The 21,397-nt window shown below is 26.0% G+C and overlaps 1 protein-coding gene across 3 annotated transcripts in view; it reads right to left on the bottom strand.

The window, feature by feature from the left end:
• Window positions 1–4,281: 4,281 nt before the first annotated feature.
• Window positions 4,282–21,397, bottom strand: part of rdx (BTB/POZ and MATH domain-containing protein rdx) — a 524,123-nt gene continuing 507,007 nt past the window's right edge. For all 3 annotated transcript variants that reach the window (XM_075374842.1, XM_075374840.1, XM_075374841.1), the window contains 5 exons: window positions 17,039–17,166; window positions 15,074–15,251; window positions 13,482–13,660; window positions 11,828–11,970; window positions 4,282–10,289 (listed from right to left, as the gene is read on the bottom strand). In XM_075374842.1, the coding sequence (XP_075230957.1) occupies window positions 10,145–10,289; window positions 11,828–11,970; window positions 13,482–13,660; window positions 15,074–15,251; window positions 17,039–17,166 (773 nt within the window). In that variant the 3' untranslated portion in view covers window positions 4,282–10,144. The remainder of the gene's footprint in view (window positions 10,290–11,827; window positions 11,971–13,481; window positions 13,661–15,073; window positions 15,252–17,038; window positions 17,167–21,397) is intronic.

Here is a 21,397-nt window from a genome sequence, read left to right as displayed (position 1 = left end):
TTTTTTAGGAAATAAATTTAAAAGTTTATGCTACATAAAGTGATACAATACAATCACAAGGGCCACAATATTACTGATTTTTAAAATTAAAATATTTATTTTTTTATTTTTACAATTTTCATATTTCCTGTTTAGCAGCATTTAATGTAACAACACTATAAACTCATTTACTCAAGCTTTTCCCTTATTTAATACATATAAAGAACATGTAATTACAAAATCAATGTAATTACTGAAACGCACTAATGAGATTAACAAAAAATGGCTGTAACGTGACATCTGAAGTTTCATGCCTGTTTCATCAAGATTAAATTAAATTACTGTAAGGTGGTAAGCCTGATCAACATTATTACATATTTATAATTATTATTATATTTTTAATTTACTGTAACTTGTATTATAATAATCATTACAATGCGTAAATTTAATAGTAATACAGTAAACAAATTAATCCAAACGCAGAGGATTTTTTGTTTATTTCTACACTATGGCTTTACCAATTCTTAAGTTTTCTGTGTAATGTGAGGTTATTGTTCTTTGGTTATTTAGCAATTTTCATGTTATAAAAGTGTTTTGTAAAAGTTTATTTCATTTTTTATTATAAAATCATATTTTGGTATTTTTTGTTGCACATGTATTGAATATATAATGAAAATAACTCCAAGAAAGTTGTTCTTCAAAAATTGTTTCTCTTTGTGAACACGTGTAGTATTGGACTAGACAGTGAATGCTATTTTAAAACAATCTAAAGCAACTGGTTCTTTTTCACCTTAAAGGAAAGGTAAATGCAGTCGTAAAGAAAAATTACTCCAACAAAGGCTCAGTTATTAGCGTGAAAAAGTAAACTTGATCCAAAATTATCTGTTATGCACTTAAAACTGAATTAGCAGCCAGAAGTATCAGATGAAAATACAGCATTGGTTCTACCAAACAATATGTCCCCAGAAAAAAATGTTTTTGGGTTGTTCACATATGAAAGCCCTTGTTCGTTACTTGCAGTATTCGCATATGAAAGCACTTGTTCGTTACTTCCAATATATAGTATGTTGAAAAATTATGTATATATCAAGATCCTGAAGGAAAGAGTTGAGTCAAAACTTCAAAACAGATTCCCACAAGGCAAAAGCGTGTTCCAACAAGATTTGGCACCAAGCTATCATACTGGCAAAAATGTAGAAAAACTTTTCAAAGAATTAAACATAAAGTGCTCTTGTGACCAAACAACTCTCAGACTTAAATCCAATTTAAGATCTTTGGGCAAGTCTAAAAACAACTCAAAAATGAATTGTACCACAAAAATTGACCTCATTAAAAAGTAATAGTATGGTTTGACGATGAAGAAATCAAAAAAAATATTAGTACACTTGTTGAATCGATGCCAAATTGTGAGTGTTAAGTGATTAATAATAAAGGAGAGCATATTAATTATTAAATATTCACAAATTGAACAGGTATGATTTCTTTTCTATCTAAAGTTAGTTTTTATTAAATAAAATTTGTGTTCAGATTAATTTTCATGCTACTGTAAATGCCTAATTATACAAAGAAATAAATATACATGGTTAAATCACAGCCTCTAGTTCCCTGATAATTATTATTTAATTATAGTGCCTACACTTGGCCGATTTTTCTTACTTATTTTTATTTTATTCACGCTAGCTATTGCCATTAAATCACAATAAATAAAGACAAATATAAACAATTCTGAATGAGTTTATAGTGTATTTTATTTTAAATAATAATATATTAGATTACTAATTAATGTATTATTTATAAAAATATACAAAAAATTAATAAATAAATGTGATTCAGAGAAATATCAGGAGTTAATGAAATTTATATATATATATATATATATATATATATATATATATATATATATATAAAATTCATACCAAAAGCAAAAAAAAAAAAACTATAATAATAAACACAGGAAGAAAACAAAAAATACTAATTATCACAGTATACTTATGGCATGTAAAGGAAATGGAAAAAAAATTATACACCAGGTAATTTTTTTCAATGTAATACATTTGAGAACTTGTAATAACCAATGTTTATTCACTTTTTATTTACCCATTTTACTGAAGGGCATGTTTAACACAATTAATGAAATATACAATATTATTTTATTCTGGTACAAAAATTTTGATTTTATAAAATGCAGTAACCCTTTATTAATATGAAAGGTCTAACCAAGCAATAATTCAAAATTTTAAATTCCTCTAGAAAATGATTTAAGAGAATATTTGGTGGTGATGGAAAGAAGTTTTTTTATCATTAATACTCTTCTTGAGTCTTGACTTTTCTTTTCCGCTTTTAACCTAATGTTCTTGATTGAAATAGTGGTCATGTTATTTTTTAGTATAAAAAATTTATTTACTCTCATAAAAAAAAATTACAACAGTTGTATCTGGAATTAATTATTTCATACGAAAACAAATTATTAACCAGATTGATATGCTGATATGCATGAGAATATAATTACTCAAAAATAACAGCTAGCTAATGAAAGGAAAATTAATGAGCTTCTGATTACTCAGAGTTAAATATATTTTCTATACTTTTAGCATAAAATAAAAATTTCATCCTAGCCATTTCAAGTGATAAACATGTTCCAACAGTAAATATCTAAATAAATATAATGCTAATTATATTTTTGTTTTATTTTAATAAAATGAAATACAGTAATAATGCCATCAAGTATTGATGTTTGATATATATACATATTCACACATACACACACATACCCACACACACACACACACACACACACACACACACACACACACACACACACACACACACACACATGGATAAATATTATTAAATATTATAAACTAACGATGCCAGCACAAGAGATCTTTTTTTATAAATAGTAATAGTAATAATAATAATAAAAGTCACACAAATTAGAAAGTTCTGGTACACTATTATGAAATATATATATAAATCTTATAACATGAACACATCCAAGCCTTTACAACAACAGTTTAATGATTTTTTTAAATTCATTTTTAGATTAATAGTAATATAACCTAAATAATGATTATAATTATAATGAAATGCATTTCTATTGATTACATTAAACTAATCTGATTACATCATAATTAACATGAAGAAAGAGAAAAATATGAAAAGTTACTGAAGAAATAAAAAGGCAACATTTAAAAAAAAGTATTTTCTATTTTATTATTTTTCTAAAAATTAAAGACATGTTAAAATGCCACATTTCAGGAACTACTTACAATTACTCAACAGCAGCATTTAGTTTAATATTATTTCCCTCCCATTTAATGTAAATATGTTTATAGAGTCCCCAATTTAAAAAAAAAAAAATTATAAATATGATACAAATATGTAAATCTGAAATTAGAACTAATTTTATGAAAATGAATTAGAGTTTTAATGCAATTTTATTACATATTTTTTTGGATTTAATGTTGTTTTTAAATGTTTAAAAAAAATAAATTGTGGTTATTCATAAAACGCTAACCTGCCTAAGTAAATGTAGTCTTCTTATAAAAATGTTAATGTAATAAACTTGGCTAACAATAAAAAAAAAAAATAAAAATAAAAATAATTTTAATGTGCAGCACCCTAACACATATTATAAATAAGAATGTCCTCCAAGTTATTAAGACATTTTCTACACTGGAGAAAGTTCATTAATAAGTCAGCGACTTTTGTGGTAAGTTAATAAACTTTAATTTTACTATATGATAACAATACAAATCTTTTAATGGAATTATTGTATACAAGGAATTCATTAGCTAGTAAATATACTACACAACTGAATTGATAATACATTCATATCTTTTATCGGTTTTATATTATTACTATTATTATTAATAATTAATAATATATAATTACAATAATTTATACAATTTACATAGTTATTATAAAAAATAAAAACTAACAATTGTTATAAAATTATAATATATCATTCATATTGTTCAACAGTTTTATTTTTTTAAATCAAGAAAATAAAAAAGGGGGCAAATAAATATAATATTCATATTTAACTGTTACTATAAAAGATGTTAGAAGATCTATATCAGAATTAGTTACACATTTTTTCTTTAATTTTCATGATGCACTAAAACCAGCAGTACATCACATATTAGAAACATTAAAACAAAATTGATGATAATAAACTAACTATCTACGAAACTGATGCCAGCATCAGAAAAACTATTTATAATATATACTAAGTATAAATACATGTATTTTATAAGCCTGATATTAATTTTCATTCACACATTTATATTATTATAAAAGATGAATGCAATGCCCTAATATTTACATATTTTTTATCATGATGAATTTAATTTTCTAAACGACATAATATTAAAAAGTTATTAAATTTTTAATGATTTTAATGAAAATAACAAATTTTCATTGACAGCTTAATATATAAATGAATCTTTAAAGATACTTACTTTATTTACTACATATTAAAACGTAAATGTTCCTTTAAATTCCCAGATTTTTTTTGTTTTTAGTTATAATTATATATTACGTTACCACATCTTTTAGATACTACATTATAATGAAATACAAGTTCTTTTTTAAATTTTTGAATTATTAAAAGATTATTACACAACAGTCAACTTATTAAAAATTAACCATATACGTGCAAGGTTTATAATATACTTACTACACACACTATTATAGTCTATACAGATTTTCTCTTTTATATGTCCATATAGAGAGACTATATTAATCCATAATAATAATAATGTTTTTTATAAAATTTCATAATAAATAATTAACACCTCTTTAAACTTAAATAGGTATACAATGACTATATCCCCGACAATGGTAAAAAATTATACAGAATGCAATAGTACAGTATATACTGTGCTCTAATCATGAGATAACCACTGCACAACTACACACACATGAAAACAATTTCTTTACTAAAATCATATTTTTTAATAACAAGATGAGTGGACTGTGATATCTCACATGTCCAATCATGCAATTCTTTTTATGGAAGAAACATAGGGCAGTTAGTTATAAAAACTAAATGGAAAGAGTAATTTTAAAATTAGAAAGAATTTAGCATCTTAAATATTTATCTTGAGCAGAATGTAAATATTTATATTAACAAAGAAGTTGGTTGGACATAACAGTAATGATAAAATAATATTTGGTAATCATAAAAAAATATGTTCCAGAAAATTAATAAACTTAAAATGAGTTTAAAAAAAATTGTATTATATATAAATTTGAAATTTTATCAATCTATACTGTGGTACGTATAAAAAAATAACTTTTGCACTTTCAGTGTTGTCCCATATCAAGAGAGACATAACTGCTACTGTTTTTTTTAGTAATTAAACGTTTAATCTCAGTAATGATTGTGTAATTTTGAAAGTAATTTAAAGTTTACTTTTATATGAGGCTGATGTAAGATGTTTTATTTAAATTTTATTGATATACCACTTTCATTAAGGCAATGTTTCATTAAACAGTTGATAAATGTTAGAAACCGAATAAAACAACAAAATTGATCTGGAAAAGTATCATTTAAAACAGCCCTTCCTCTTTTAGTTATGCAAGTTTAATATTTAATAAAAAATTTTAATTTTTTAATTTATAAAATATACTTAAATTAAATATATTTAAAAAATGTATTGGCCAACGGCATACTAATTACCAATTTTTTTTTAGCAACATGATAGAATTTTTTAACAATACAAATCCTATTATCATGAAAAATGTAAATAATCAACAACAAATAAACAATAATTTTACTTTATTTCAAATGAATTACAGCAGTACATCACAACTATACAAAATAACTAAATACTTTGGAATATTCCAGTGATATATAAATATTACATTAATACTAATTTGCAAAACATTATTTTTATTTCTATTATCTCTATTCTTACAACATGATAAAAATGTATGTAAGGATTTGAACACAAAGGTATGTATTAAAAAAAAGCAATCCGGTATTAGAATGAATATCTAAACCCAAAATGTAAATATAGTTATTTCTGAGAGAGGAAATGTACATCAATGTAAAATTTGTTTTCTTTGTAAACAGATTCATGAAGCAATTGAGAAAAATAAAGATTCCATTGTATACATTTTTTACATAAAAACATAAATCCAACAACTCATGTTGAAGGCTTAAACGGTGAAAAATTGCATTGTTTTAAATATATCAACCTGTTTTAAGAAAATAAACATAAAAATGTTAAATCAAATATGATTATTTAATTTGCTATATTTCCAGTTGTAGAAAGAATAATTATTACTTAAATGGTAATTATAAGAAAGAAAAAGAAAGTAGTAAGCTAATTTTACAAATTTAATTACATTCCAACAAAATAAATAACTTCCGGGTTAAGACAGTTAACCACATTTCTTTACGACTTTATGGTTAAAATACACTTACAACCTGGAGTGTAAAAAGGATGTTAAATAAGAATGGTCAATAACCAAAATCAAGTCTATTAAATTTATAACTGGCCACATACATTGATCGCTAATTATTAATTTGAATAAATTTTTTAAACACTAATAAAAAATAACTGCTGAACAATATCATGAAAATATAAAGGTTTTTTCTTTATTTCATTTTAAATAATTTTTATCACCACTTAATTCATATACTATTATATTTTCTGTAACTGTTAATACCAACTGTATTGATCATTCATTCAAAAAAATTAAGTTTCTTAATATTCACTGTAAAAATACAAGCAAATCCAAAATTATTCAGGTTTAATGATTCATAAAAAAATAATTTTTTTAAAATTACGTTATTTTTTTCAAATAAAATGTTGGAAATATGTAAGATTATGTAAGAAAACTTTTTCCCAGTATTCGTAATTATGAAAAGTTTTTGGTATAAGAGCTTACACACTTCTGCAAACCAAATATGAGAACCACAAATAAATGATAAACTATTAAATAAAATAGCAAAATAGTTAATCACATTTTTTTTATTACACAATAAATAATATATATTTTTTTAAATTTATTTTATAAAAAATATAATAATCAGAAAAATGTTATTTACTTATCTGGTCTATATTGGATATGAGTTATTTAGTAACTATTATCCCAACCCTTTAAAATGGTACATTTTAACACAAACAAAAATTCTCTCTTTTGTTGGTTTGTTTTTTCAGTTCCACTTCTGTATGAGCTTTTTCTTCTCAAACCTTTACACAATATGTGAATGATTTAGCTTATGTGTAAAGTTGGGATTAGAAATATGTCTACTTAATTAAAAAACTTTGATATAGACATTCTGTTCTGAATTTGTATGAATTGTTACACAAACATTCAATCCAACGAATAAAATTTGTGAATCAGTCGAATCACCATTTATTTTTGTGAAAAAATAAAATAAAACCTGATCACATTAGTGAAATAAACAATAAACAAGTTTGTATTGAATACTAAAAAGTCCTAACAATAAATACAGCACTGCTAGTCAGACTTGAACAAACAAGACAAAGTTTGTTTGCTTTAAAAACTCTGCTCTATGAAGGCACAAGGTAAAATGATTTCTTTTTTAAATTATAACTAGAAATTTGGTGTAAAGGATCAATGGCAAACATTTAATAACAACTAGATAATTTATTACCTTTTTATGATTTAACTGATGAAGATAAGAGAAAAAAAGCCAAACCTTTGCCAGGAACAAATCAGTCAACAGGAAGTATGTATGCTGACTACGATACCATCTGGCCAAAGAGTCAGTATGCAGAATAAAATAAATTAATTATGTGAATTGAAACTGTATTGTCCATAAAAGATATCTGAATAAGAAAAAATAATTTTTCCAATTTTCCTGGATAGCATTTTGAACTCTGATGGTCAGAGATGCTTATTAATCTAAGAATCCTTGATTATATTCCCACCTTTATCCAGTATGTTTTATTTGTTCCCATTTAATCATCAAATTATTTAATTGTTGATATTTGTAACAATTAACAAAATATTGTAAGAAATGATCTTTCTAAAGCCTATCTTTTATGTAATTTATCAAGGATTCAGATACATTTTTTCAACCTATTCACAGTTTCTAATAAGATATATGATGAAATAAATACCACTTTACACTGCTTCACGGCAGGCAATACAGAATACAATTTTAATTGGAAATGCTTGTAAAATAATAACAATAAATACAAAAGAAAGTACTATATATTATTTCCAAAATAAAGTGCATATTTAAGTAAAAAAAATTAACACAGTCCAATTCTTTACTAATAATTATTTTATTAATTTGTACAATCTATGTAGTATTTATTACATTTAATATTAAATATGAATTACAACATTAAACTAAATATAATGTAACAACATTACTCCAACAAATAAATGAATGAGCAAATAAATTAATAAAAAAAAGAAAAAGAACTATGAAACAAATGGAACGTACATTATTATCATTATCAATAAAAATCTATATAAACTAATATGTTACGATTATTTTTTTCTGAAACCAGTCTTAATGAAATATATTCTTTAATTGAATATTCTTTTCCTTGAAGTAAAAACCAAAAACAGTTTATTATATATACTTTCAACAATTCTTTTTTTTTATATCTTTTTTAATATATCTTCTTACAACACATTGTTCCCCAAATTTAATGAAATACCTTTTTCAAATTTACATTTATTTAATCAATGCAATAAAAAAAAATCACTCATGTCTTTATTATTATAAATTAATATATTACTACTAAACATACACATTCACACCTATAATTTATTATTTTTTCTGTTTTTTTTCTCCATTTTTAAATTTCAGGCTCATATTTATACATAATACTATTTTAACTTTATCTTCTTTGCAATTTTTAATTTAATTTTTATATTATTCAATTCATTATAAAAAATAATAATATACATTATGTACAAAACTGATATTAAAAAAAAAGTTAAGAAATTTCGTTATCTATTACCTGAGTTAGCTTTGTGATCACTGTTAACAATTTAAGAGCAACAGTACAAGGTAAAAGTCACTTCTTCAAGTAAACAAATTTACTAATATAATTATAGCTGAAAGTGTGATAAAGGATAGAAGAATAATACTGTTTTTTTTTTCAAATAACTTTCATACACTAGTTTTTAATTCATTAAAAAAAAAATGGAAAAATTTTGAAGATATATTTTTAAAAAATCAATTATATTTATGTCATTAATGCTCAAAAAAGGTTTACCAGTTTAATCATTAAAAATGTGGCAGAATAAAAAGGGTAAAAGTGATAAATTTACTCAAAATTACAATGAATTTTTAAACAACTTAAATATCCTAATTAAGACCAAATTTCAATGTACAAGGAGAAAATGTATGATTCAACAGCAGTTATGAATATCAATCTATTTATTTATAAGAAATTCAAAATAAAAAAATAAATCTGTTCTTTTTTTAATTAAGCTCTCTGTTATCAAACTACTTTCATAACAGTAATAGATAACCAACCAATCCTTAATGGATAATCAAATTTTTACATTTATATGAATGAAATGAAACATTTAAAATACAATAATCATAATACTTTATTTAAAAATTTTTATTTAATGTATAAAATGGTCCGTTTTCTTATTACTCAATTACTTTATAGTATAACAATTACTTAATATTATTTTTATAGTACATCATTTACTTTTATATAAAACAATATGATATCAACATTTATAATAATAAAAATACTATTGATATTTTTTTGCATGTTATAAATAGTCTAACATAACAAATTGCAACGAAGATAAAGCATAAAAATAATATTTTCACAACTCTATAGTCAGCTGAATATTTTATGACATTTTTCTAGTTTTATTATAATAAAAATCACAATATGTTCATAACACATGTACTATTATTGTATAGGTGGTACATAATTAACACTGCAGTATTTAATACAGATTGGTACATTGTAGGTACTTATTTAGAATATATTAGGTGTCAAAAATAGCAGAAATAGTAGAAGTAGTAGTAGTAATAACATTAGTTGTGGTAGAAATAGTGACAACAGTAGTAGTATTTACGATTGGTGGTTCCAAACAACACAGGAGGTCGCCTCAATGGCTAATGTTGTGGTTGCTGCTGCTGTTGTAATTGTTGTTGCTGTTGCTGCTGCTGTTGCGGCTGCTGGTGTTGCTTTCAGCTCTGCTTGACTCGCTTGCGAGGTGGCCCGATAGGAGGAATCTGTTGTGTTGCGAGGGCACGAAATGCCTCTGCAATGAGGTGGGGATGTGAAATTATCATAGACTTCCAACCTTGTGTATCCATAACATCAGTTGCATGGCTGTTTAAACAAAAAATAATAAATAAACAGTTTTTCTATGGTCTCAATATTTTATAATTTATAGCATAATTTCTTTATTTATCCTACAACATGACTATTCAATCCTCTTTAAATCATATTTTTTAAAGAAAACCTTTGGTATCATTTACTTTAACTATTAACAAATTTATACATACCATCAACTACAACTTAAGGTTAAACTTCTTAGACATGCCAGGATAACACAAAAAAAAAATTGACTTTATGACATTTTCTTAGGCCTGATTAAAAACTGCTTCCTTTAGCTGACCAAAGCTGATAAGCTGTTTTACAAGCTAATTTCAATTCTCATTTTATATATTTCAAGACTTAGAATATCATTGCCATATAATTATCAATTATTTATATTATATAATTATCAATTAATTTGTTAAAAGAAATCTTATTTAAAGAATTTTTTATTCACATTTGTCTCAAAGAATGCAACAAGTATAATCAATTATTTCAATTCATGCTCAACATTACGTTTTAACAATTACACTATTAACTATTTCATACATCTCACTAAATAAAGTAGTTTTTTGTTAATTTTTTTTTATGAAGCCTACATTTTAAAGAAAGACAATTAATGGTCAAAATATATATTTATATTCAGAAGCACAGAAAATAAGGTAAAATGAAATAATCATACAATATTTCTTAAATTGCAGTTTTTCTTGGTGCAGTTTTCTTAACTTTTTGTTTCCTATACTCTTTGTCTATAAATACAAATAAGTGAGTTTACATGTAAAGCACAGGTATTTTATTATTTACTGCACTAATGTAAAATTTATTATAACAGTTAAAATTTTAGATGAAGCCCTTTTAGAAAATTCTAATTAACTTTTTTAAACTTTAACAAACACAAATTATTCATTACATACGTTTACATTTACGACTAATAGAAAACCCCACAACATGATATGAGAAACAGAGTTTCAGTTATTGATTAGTTTATTTACAAATTGCTTACACGCTGACAAACAAAACTGATAAATGAAAATCATCATTCCAATGTCCATTTCTAGATAATAAATGCACCATAAATTTAGTTTTTGTTTCCCTATCATGACAAATAAGAAAGTTTGAAGTTCACAGAACAGAATAGTTTGAGCATAAATTGTATTTATTTCTAAATTTCACGCAGAACCATTTTTATATTAGAACTCAAAGTAGCATGAAAATTTTTCTGAAATGTTTGTAATTATTTTTAATTGGAAATTTTTTAACCAATATAATTCCTTTTCTGCCTTATTAATAGGTAGTTGTATAATTTAAGAGTTTTAAATAACTTCTAACTTGATATATACTCAAGTCACTAACAAATGGTAATAAAAAACTCACATGATTTTAGTTATTTTTTCAATGGAAACTTAACTTTGACATTTGACTTTAAGACTGTTTTCAATTTAAAAGAAATTAGATGTTCTTTTACATAAATATCTAACAGTAATAAGACTATTTTCAAATTTTGTTAATAAGATCATTATTAATAAACAATATTATAAAATCAAACATACGTGTTGATGAAGTCTATCGCTTGTGCCTTTAATTGATCGGCACTGTGCAAATCAGCTAATATTAATATATCAGCTGCATTGTCTACCGAGAGATTTGTACATAACGCCTCTTCACACATTACTTTCAACCTTTCTAATGCATACTGTAACAAAGAAAAAAAAAATTTTGTAATTAATCTACATAAGAATAAACAATTAAGAAAATTGTTATCTAAAAAATACAAGAACAAAATATACAAGTGTTGTGCTGCTGGTGAAATTATTATTTTGACAGTTTAAAAAAACATTGTAAAACAAGGACTAAGGAATTAAAGGTAAATAAATAGAACAGAAATAATTTTATGATGGATTAAAAAATAAGACAAAATATTTATAACTAAGCTTAAAAAATGCGGTGGCAAAATTATAGAATATGGATAACAAAAAAACTAGAAATAAATATATTAAAAGCAATGACATGAATGAAGATATGATGAGTACTACTGAAATCAACCAGATATAACAGAAAATCTAAAAGAAAGTTTTTGCATTATTTGGCTAAAAATTCTGTATTAAAATGATTATTAATAAGTAGATACGGTAAAAAAAAAAAAAAAACAAAATGAAGAGGTTCTAAGGATTGAAAATTATATCAGGATGTTATATTGGCAAGCCAAAATTATATTAGGCATTGAAAGTTAGTTAATTTTATTAACATAATAAACAGCATAGATGAAAGACTGCATGATGTATAACAAATGCTGAGGCAAAAATATAGAATTGATGAAAGTATTCAACCTGTCAAATTAGCAACAATATAATTAACTAATGTTTATTTAAATCCCAATTGCGTTACATATTAAAACAGTTTAGTAAAATGCAGCTAGCATTAGCTACCTCTATAAATTTAATTTTTTATATTCACTATTGTTTTTTTTTCCTTAAAATTTAGAACTTCTGTTGAGATTGTTACTTCCTCAAAACGAGATTGAGTAAGATTCATTACCTACTTAAGTTTATTTTACATCAATAATTTGGGATTGTGGATATAATTAAACTTCATTTTAAAAAAAACACATATTCTTTCTAATAAAGCAATATTCTAAACATAAAGAAATAAATTAAAATAGTTAACGTAAAAAATTATTTTTATAAATCATTTTTTGTCTCTGTATGCAGCTACACTTTCAAAAGTTGTAAACTATCTGACAAGACACAAGCTTCACTGAATAAAATTGCGTAGCCACATCAAGCATCCCCCTAACAGACATACTGCAAAAAGTAAAAAATGAAATGGATTGGCCACAGAAAATTGTGGCCAGCAGATAATGGAACTGCCAGGGCTTTTGTACATAAGGATATAGAAACTCTATGTATAAACCCACCCTTACACACCCACTAGTCTATCAATCTATCTTTGCTCCAGCCTGTGACCTTTGTTTTTCTGATGCTTTACTACTTAGGAGAGATAATTTTCTTTCATTGTGCTAGGTTCCAGCACTGTTCTGGAATAACAACATAGCAAATGAATAAAATATAAAATTTGAAAGTCATTTTTACAAACAAGCTTTTGTACTGTTTTCTGCCATTATAAAAATATATATATAAAACTAGCAAATATAGTGCAAAAATATGCATTGATCGATTCATGATCTAAAAATACTTTTAGATATACCTTATCTGCTGCTGCTAGGAGATCATCGGCCATTTTTTCCAGGTTAGCAGCCTTTCCTGTATAAATGAAACGTAACATTTCACGTAATACCTCATGGTCTACATCTGTAATCGCTACTCTATTATGTTTCCTTTCCTCCATTTCATGTTCGAACATCGCTGCGAACACAGGACTACGAGCTGAAATTTAAAAAATATATATTATAATTAATAATATAAGTTTTACAAGTTCAATGATTAAAAAATGGTTCTCCCAATATCTGTGAAAGTAATGACATGTATAAGAATAAATAGATGTAAAAAGATATGTAACTGATGACAATTTTCACTTCCTCATGAACAATTCTGTAAGAGCAATCTCTTTATTTTTTCTATAATATTTAATTAATGAAAGAAATCTAATGGGTCAAAGTTATTAATTTTGTAAAAAAAACAATGTGTAGTTTTTCAAGAGTAGAAGAGCAAAGTGTTTGCTTGTGTGAGTGTATGTAAAACTACAATCATAAGCAACTGATGTGGCAAGCACAAGCCATTTCCATCAAATCGAATGTATAAGAATTATGTTATATAAGCACTAAACAAACTATCAAACACACAGTAATTTCTTGTTTATATACAACCAATCATGTTGTAAAATGAAAAGTATATATTTTGCATGCAAAATAAATGACTGATATGTATGACAATAAATTATTCAAATGTCCTGAATTAAAAATAGTTTCTGTTTACATGCTTTCAAACCTTTGAATATTTGCAATTCATGTAATAACCTGACTTTTAAACTAATTTTTGGAATAGCATATTTGAATTGACATCAATTCACAGATGCAAATTATAAATCAGACATTTTCTTTAAATTTCAAAAAACTAAAACAAAAAAATAAAAAAACTTATTTCAAACATTATGTGACTATTATATATATATCTTCTATTTTAGTTAAAAATAAGGGTAAAGAACTTTGCAGAAGAGTCTACTCATAAAAAAAAAAAGATAGGTTTAAAAGTTTCCAGAATATGTTATTTATTCTACTAAAGCTATATAATTGTAGCTTTATAATTGTAAGCAATAAATAATACCGGTTATGTCTATTGAGACAAAAATGTTGTTCAATGATTGACCAAAAAGTTGTATTTTGTATTATCTAAATATAAGTTTTTTAAATATCAATTTTGTTAATGTATTTTTAATTAAACGTTCAAAGATATTAAGATAAGATATTTTACAAGTATTAAGTTAAAAAAAAATTTTTTTTAATTGGCTATTGGATTCTGAAATTTTTCTGAAACTTCTAATGAAATTTTCATGAATTCCTTCATCATACATTCAAAATCATCATTTATCATAGCAAATAGGCACCCATTACAAGCATTAACACCAACATTAATGTACATTATCATCAACTATATTTGTATCGCTCAAATATACAGTTATTACTACTGGGTTGAAAAAGAAAAATGAACTTGATCAAACAAAAGGCAGCTGTTCCAAAACCTTTTGAAACTAACTCTTACACTTTTTATTAAGTTATTAAAAAAATACTTTTTTAATTTATAGCTATTTCAATATTTTTGAAATAAATTTAATTAACATACCAGCTAATATGGCTTTATGTGCCTGGAATTCACGACCACCAACAGACAATGTGACATCGCTGAATTTCTGTACTTCAAACAACTGTCCGAGATCATCAGGTAAGCGGCATTCTGGAACTTTAAATTGTACTGCATTTGACTGACCTGATATATTGACACTGTCTGCTACTACGCTAACCTGTAACAATTCATAAGAAAATAAGTTAATATAAATTTTTCAAAGAAGTTAATTTTTTTCAACATACAAAATTTTTATTCTTTCATTATTTAAATTAACATGTACAAAAATGAAATTATATTAACATCTGCTTTTCTGCAATATGAATTAACTATTACAGCAATATGAACTAATTTTTACAATCTGTTAATAACTTTATAAAAAAGAACTAAATGAACCAAAGAAAATCATTTAAAAATTTAATTTAAGTACAAAAAGGAATATAAATCAAAGTGAATCTGATTTATAGATTTTTATTCTTCATTTCTCATTTTTCATTATTAAATCGTTAGCCAAATAATTGTTTGGATTAATAAATAATAAATTTACTGAAAACTATTTTTAATATGAGTTAATCATGTTTAGTGTTCTTTAATTAATTAAAAACAGAAAGGAATTGTAAAACAAAACAACTGACCAGCAAAATATATGCCCTTGACTTACACAATTGTAATTTTTTACAGGTAATTAAAGCAAAGCAAATGCAGTTCAATATTCATTATCTAGTCACAATATTTTATGACTGAATAACAACCATACACTTATAGGTTACAAATATATTTTCTTCAAATCAGAGGAGAAAAATATGCCATATTATTTCAATAATTTTTATTAAATTAATAAAATCTTTAGTAAAACTAAATACTGTATAAAAATACAATACTTTGCTGATTACGTGGGTTTAATACAGAATTATAGAATCTGCAATCAACCAAATACAGGAAAAAGATTAGAATAAATGGAAGGAATTGGCTGTATGATGTCAAATACATATTGAAATTTGAGTATATACAAGAACTGCATAATATATAAATTTATCAATGCTTGTTCATTCAGATTCATTTTAAATTTTAAAAGATATACTTAAAAACAGAGCGTTTTTGGTTTCCATTTAAATCTTCAAGAGAGGTTTATAACAAAGTATACAAATAATTGTCATTATAAATTAGGGATCAATTATAATTTCTGATATAATCAAAACTCATTCAATAACAAAAAGTGATTTACTTCTTCATACGTACATGGTAGTGGTAAGCTATTATTATTACTACTGCCTTACCACAATTGTTATATACTTGATACAATCTATACAATCAATTATATTTATACAATCTATAATAAATAGATGGCATGGGGGACCCTCGAGGTGTGCATGGGGGGACACATAACTGTGAAGGGCAAACGAAATGTGTGTCTTGATCAGGTACAATAGGGGCTGGAAGGGTGCTCTCCTGCGGAGAAATATTCTGATCACCGGAAGAGGTGATTAGTATGTTTTCGAGGAGGTATGAGAACCCCCGATGGGATGTCCGAGTTCGGACGAGCTAGGGAGGGCAGACTGCGCTGCCAAGAAACCCTGAGGCGACTGTGTTAAGCTTTTTAGCGTGGGCTGGTTGTCTTGGGGGAGTTTAAAAAAAAAATCTATAATACTTGTATAATAATTTAATCCAAGTATGACAGAAGATATACAATAATTGAAATTGCAGGTTTGCTAACTACATTAAAAAAAACAACATCAACCAAAAAATGATTGTGATATAATACTGCATCATTAGGTTAATGTTTACTGTTTTATTTTACAAGACTATCAGAATTCCAAAGGAATTTTTAGAAAATATATGTAATTGTTTATAACTGACAGTATTTTACATGTTATATTTAATGTTTTAATTTAAATTGTGTCCTCTCACAATTCACATTACTGCTACAAATCACACAAAATGTATCAATTTTTATAAAAACCATACCTCACAGAATATTGTTAATTTATCATCTGGAAGTAACCCGTTTGCTTCATCAAGTAGGAAATCTCTTCTAATAAATTTTTTAAAACCCCAATCTTTGCCCTGAACAAATCTATATGCTCTCTGACTCTCTGGAAAATAAATAAAAAGAAAGAGAACAATTAAAATTAGATTTACTTATCAGCTTAATTAAATACATTTAAAATTACACTTAATAATTAATAAAGCATGGGTAATTAAATATAGAATACTTACTATAATTACAAAAATTACTACCTATATAAAAAAGAAGTTAAAGAAAATCATGCTTTGAAATAAATTATTCAAATGTATGATAATGAAAATATCTATTTCCTTTTTAAAGGAGTGGCTGTCCTCGGTCACAGACCTCTTAACATATAATTAACAGCTATCTTTATGGACATCTTTGTGGACAAATTTGTCAATTTCTTTTATGCAATTAGTAAATCAAAACCAAACAACTTTCGTTTATTTCTTTTTATTTTATTAAATTATTATAGATCCCTTTTTCTTCATTAAAATAAAATATTCTGTACAAAAAATGTAAAAATAATAAAAACAAAATTATTCTATTTTACAATATAAAGAACAAAAAATCATTTTGAAAGTATTTTAATTATTTGATTAATGAACATGAAAAATGTAAGAAAACTTTCTAAATAATATAATGCTGCAAACTAAGGAAAAAAATTAGTTTTCATCATACGTAACAAAGATTTGTAATCTTGGTAAGATATAACATTTACTGTTTGTAGTGTGTGTGTGTGTGTGTGTGTATATACACATTTATTTATTACACATTATTACACGATATGAATATTTAACAACTTGCAAACTTCTTATCATTTAATTAGATAAATTCCAAGATTAAAGAAGTTCTTTTAGTGCTAATTTTATGAAAGAAATCAATCAGTTAGTACCAACCAATCCCAATGTATTATGTTCTTGAGTTTTGACCAGTTTTATTAATTTTGATCAAAATGTTATGATGGGCTTTACATATTTAGTTCCTTTGCTAGTTTCTATTTGTTCAAAGGCAACATACTGATTTGAGTACTGATAGGGCCAAATGACTACATAAATTTGATATCATTGTTTTACATATATTATTGCTTTGTGTTGAAAGCTTATATAAATTCATACAGCTCTTATTATTACAAGAAAATAAGCGAGCTACTGCCTGCCACAAAAATATTACATTGTTTCTGTTTCATTACACATGATTTTGTTAAATGGTTTTGCCATTTGTAACTAAATAACATTCAAGGATTTAGCGTACTAACAAAAGCTTAGTCTAACAAACGCGTTCTAACGAAAGGTTCAAGATCCTGAATATTTTAACTGTTTCTCGAGTTGTGATTTTTTTAACAAGCTCTAACCTCAATTTTTCCTTTTTCATCCTCAAAACACAAATATAATTTTAGATAATCATTCATATCAATATAAATAGTTCAAACAAATGAATCTTTCGAGAAGTATAAATTGTTAGAACGAATGAATCATTTGTGTGCTGCATGCAGCTGCCCGGCACTGCATGCAGCTGCCCGGCACATCACCATTAGTCCAATCTGTACCAACAGCAGCTAAAATAAAAATGTGAGCACACACAACAAACAAACACACACACCATCCTTTTTTTATGGAGAGTGATTTATGAAGTTTTAAACTGTGTTTTTTCGTAATTTCTTTGGCATTTTTTAAATTTAATTTCTCAATATTTTTTTATATAATACAATTCTTATAGGCTAATTTTGTGGGGGAAAAATTGTCTTGTACCCCTTCCAAAGACAAAAGTTACAAGACGATTTTTATGATCTTATAATAGAAAAGAAAAGATTATAATCATAATTAATCGGCCAAGAAATTAAATTTTGAGTTACCTTACTAACTATCAAGCACCGTATAATTAACTGTACAAAAAATTACATTTAAGCAATAAAAATTGAATATTTAACATAAATCTACTTTTATAATTAAAAAATTTTAAAAACAGTTAAAGAATGGATTTTTGTCAGGCACATACATCAATGTCGGTTATAAAACAAAAACAAAAACCAAGAGTGACATATATAAAGAATTTTTAAACTATATTTTGAAAATGTTTTAATTATAACAATTTTAAAAACAACTGAGATTCTGCTATAGACATCACATAAAATAAAAATTTTAGTCAAAAAAAATAAAGTTTTTGTAATTTTATTAGATACTAACAACTACAGTAATAATTACAACAGTAAATGTAACATCAATATCACAGAACAAAATTGCATGCACTTTAATTTTAATGCTCCTATGAGAAAATAATTTATTAAATATGGCTGTTTGCATTTTGTCATTTTTTTATATACTTTGAGATTTTCAGGCAGCACTCCCTGTAAGTTACTTTGATAGAACTATCAATGCAAGCAAGCTATACAATCTAACCTAAAACTTTTTATTTAAATAAAGACAAAAGGCTTGTGTTGCAAGAAAATTAAGTTTTTATATTGTTTCCTCATAACTTCATAAATATTTCATTAATATACTACATAAAAATTTCTGAGTCCAAATTTGTAAAAAGTAAATTTACTTATGTGGAAATTGAACTACTCTTATAAATGCCTCTTTGAAAATAACATTTAATTTATAATTTAATTTGCAACATTTCTTGGCAAGCTGTTAAAAATTGTTCCAAATTAAGAATAATTTAAATTTTATTGAATATTTTTTATCAGGTGTACCAAGTATACCATTCATATTTATTTATTTTACAGATGTTACAAGAGTGAGTTACAAGAATGAGAATAAGAATAAGAAATTAACATAAATAATAAAGACAAAGAAGGATAAATAAATCAAAGACAAAAAAAGAAGAGTATAGAATGTGAAACCAACTACCATCCACAACAACCTGTTTTTTAAAGGTTCAATGAATTTAAAAAAAAAATTTTTTTGTGGAAATTTTATTTTATATTTTTCTTAAGTATATTGATTTTCTCTTCTTTTTACATCATTTTAGTTTTGTTAGGTTAGATAAAATGAAATACAAATTAAATAATATTACTATAAAAAAAACAAACATGATTGATGATTTACAGGACAAAAAGACAGGTAAAAAGAATTCTGTAGCCACCAAGGTCCTTTGTAAAAAGTATAACACTGATTATCATGAGTCATAATAATCTTCTTTATTAATAATTTCTTTAAATTTATGTCCTTCAGTAGTTCTACAATTTTTCCCTCGACAATTTAGCATGTGCAGACGAGGAACCACCACCACGGCATGCTGGCCACCCATCCCAAAGCAGTAGGTAGAGGGATGACTTATTGTTGCTCCAGGGCAATGGATGTTGGATCCAGTCCCCACACTTCCTCATCATTGCCCACCCATGCAAGCATAGACGAACGACAGCTCCTTGCAAGGCTGTCCTTCACTCCCTTGTCACCTGCTCCTTTTGCTGTAATATCTTTGATATGTATGTTGATACTAAATTGAATTCTCATTCTCCTGCAAGCATCTTGTGAATAACATTTTAGGAGTTAAATCGGTCCCGTACACTTCTCACAGCCAAATCTTTCTTGATTCCACCTTCGGCAGGTGAAGACCACGTGTTCAGGTGTACCATGTTCACCAAAGTAAGGACATTCAGCATCATCCGCTCTCCTTCTGCCATAAAGGTATGACTTGAAACAGCTGTTCCCGGTCAGGAACTGTGTAAACCAAAAGTTTAACCCACCAAATCCCTACTCGATTCACTGCTTAATGTCACAGATTAAACGATGTGTCCAGCGTCTTTTATCCGACACAACCCAATGTGCCTGCCATTCTATCAACATCTTGTCATACACTGTATTCCTGACTCCTCCTTCATACATTTTAATATGCAGTCTGGCGAGCTGTTGAATAGGTAGAACTCCTGCAATTACCAGTATTGCCTCAGTTGATACAGAGTTATATGAATATGTCACTCATAGCAATTCTTCTCTTCATTCCCTCCAACAAGCATCTATTGCACTCTGACTCAAGTGCACAATACCACACTGGGACACCATACAGTCTTCACTTAAAAGTGTGCGGTCCCATCATGTTACCAAGAAGTCTGCTAAGATTTCCTATTGTGAGTTCGGCCTTCTTGCACATTTCTCTTACATGAACAGTGAAAGAATGCCTATGGTCAATCCATATACAGTGGTAATTGACTGCATTCAGTGAATGAACAGGGCAATCTTCCCCATGGAGCTGAATTGGATCAATTCCAGCCATAACCACCATCTTTGTTTTCTGACGAGACAAATGAAGGCACTTCCCCAATATCCAGTGCCTCACCATTTCGATTGCAGCATTGGCAACAACAGCTATCC

Source organism: Lycorma delicatula, chromosome 9, assembly GCF_047948215.1.
Source record: "Lycorma delicatula isolate Av1 chromosome 9, ASM4794821v1, whole genome shotgun sequence".
In the NCBI taxonomy this organism is placed as follows: domain Eukaryota; kingdom Metazoa; phylum Arthropoda; class Insecta; order Hemiptera; family Fulgoridae; genus Lycorma; species Lycorma delicatula.
The sequence above is the reverse complement of the archived record's forward strand: the minus strand, read 5'-3'. Positions and strand labels throughout refer to the sequence as shown.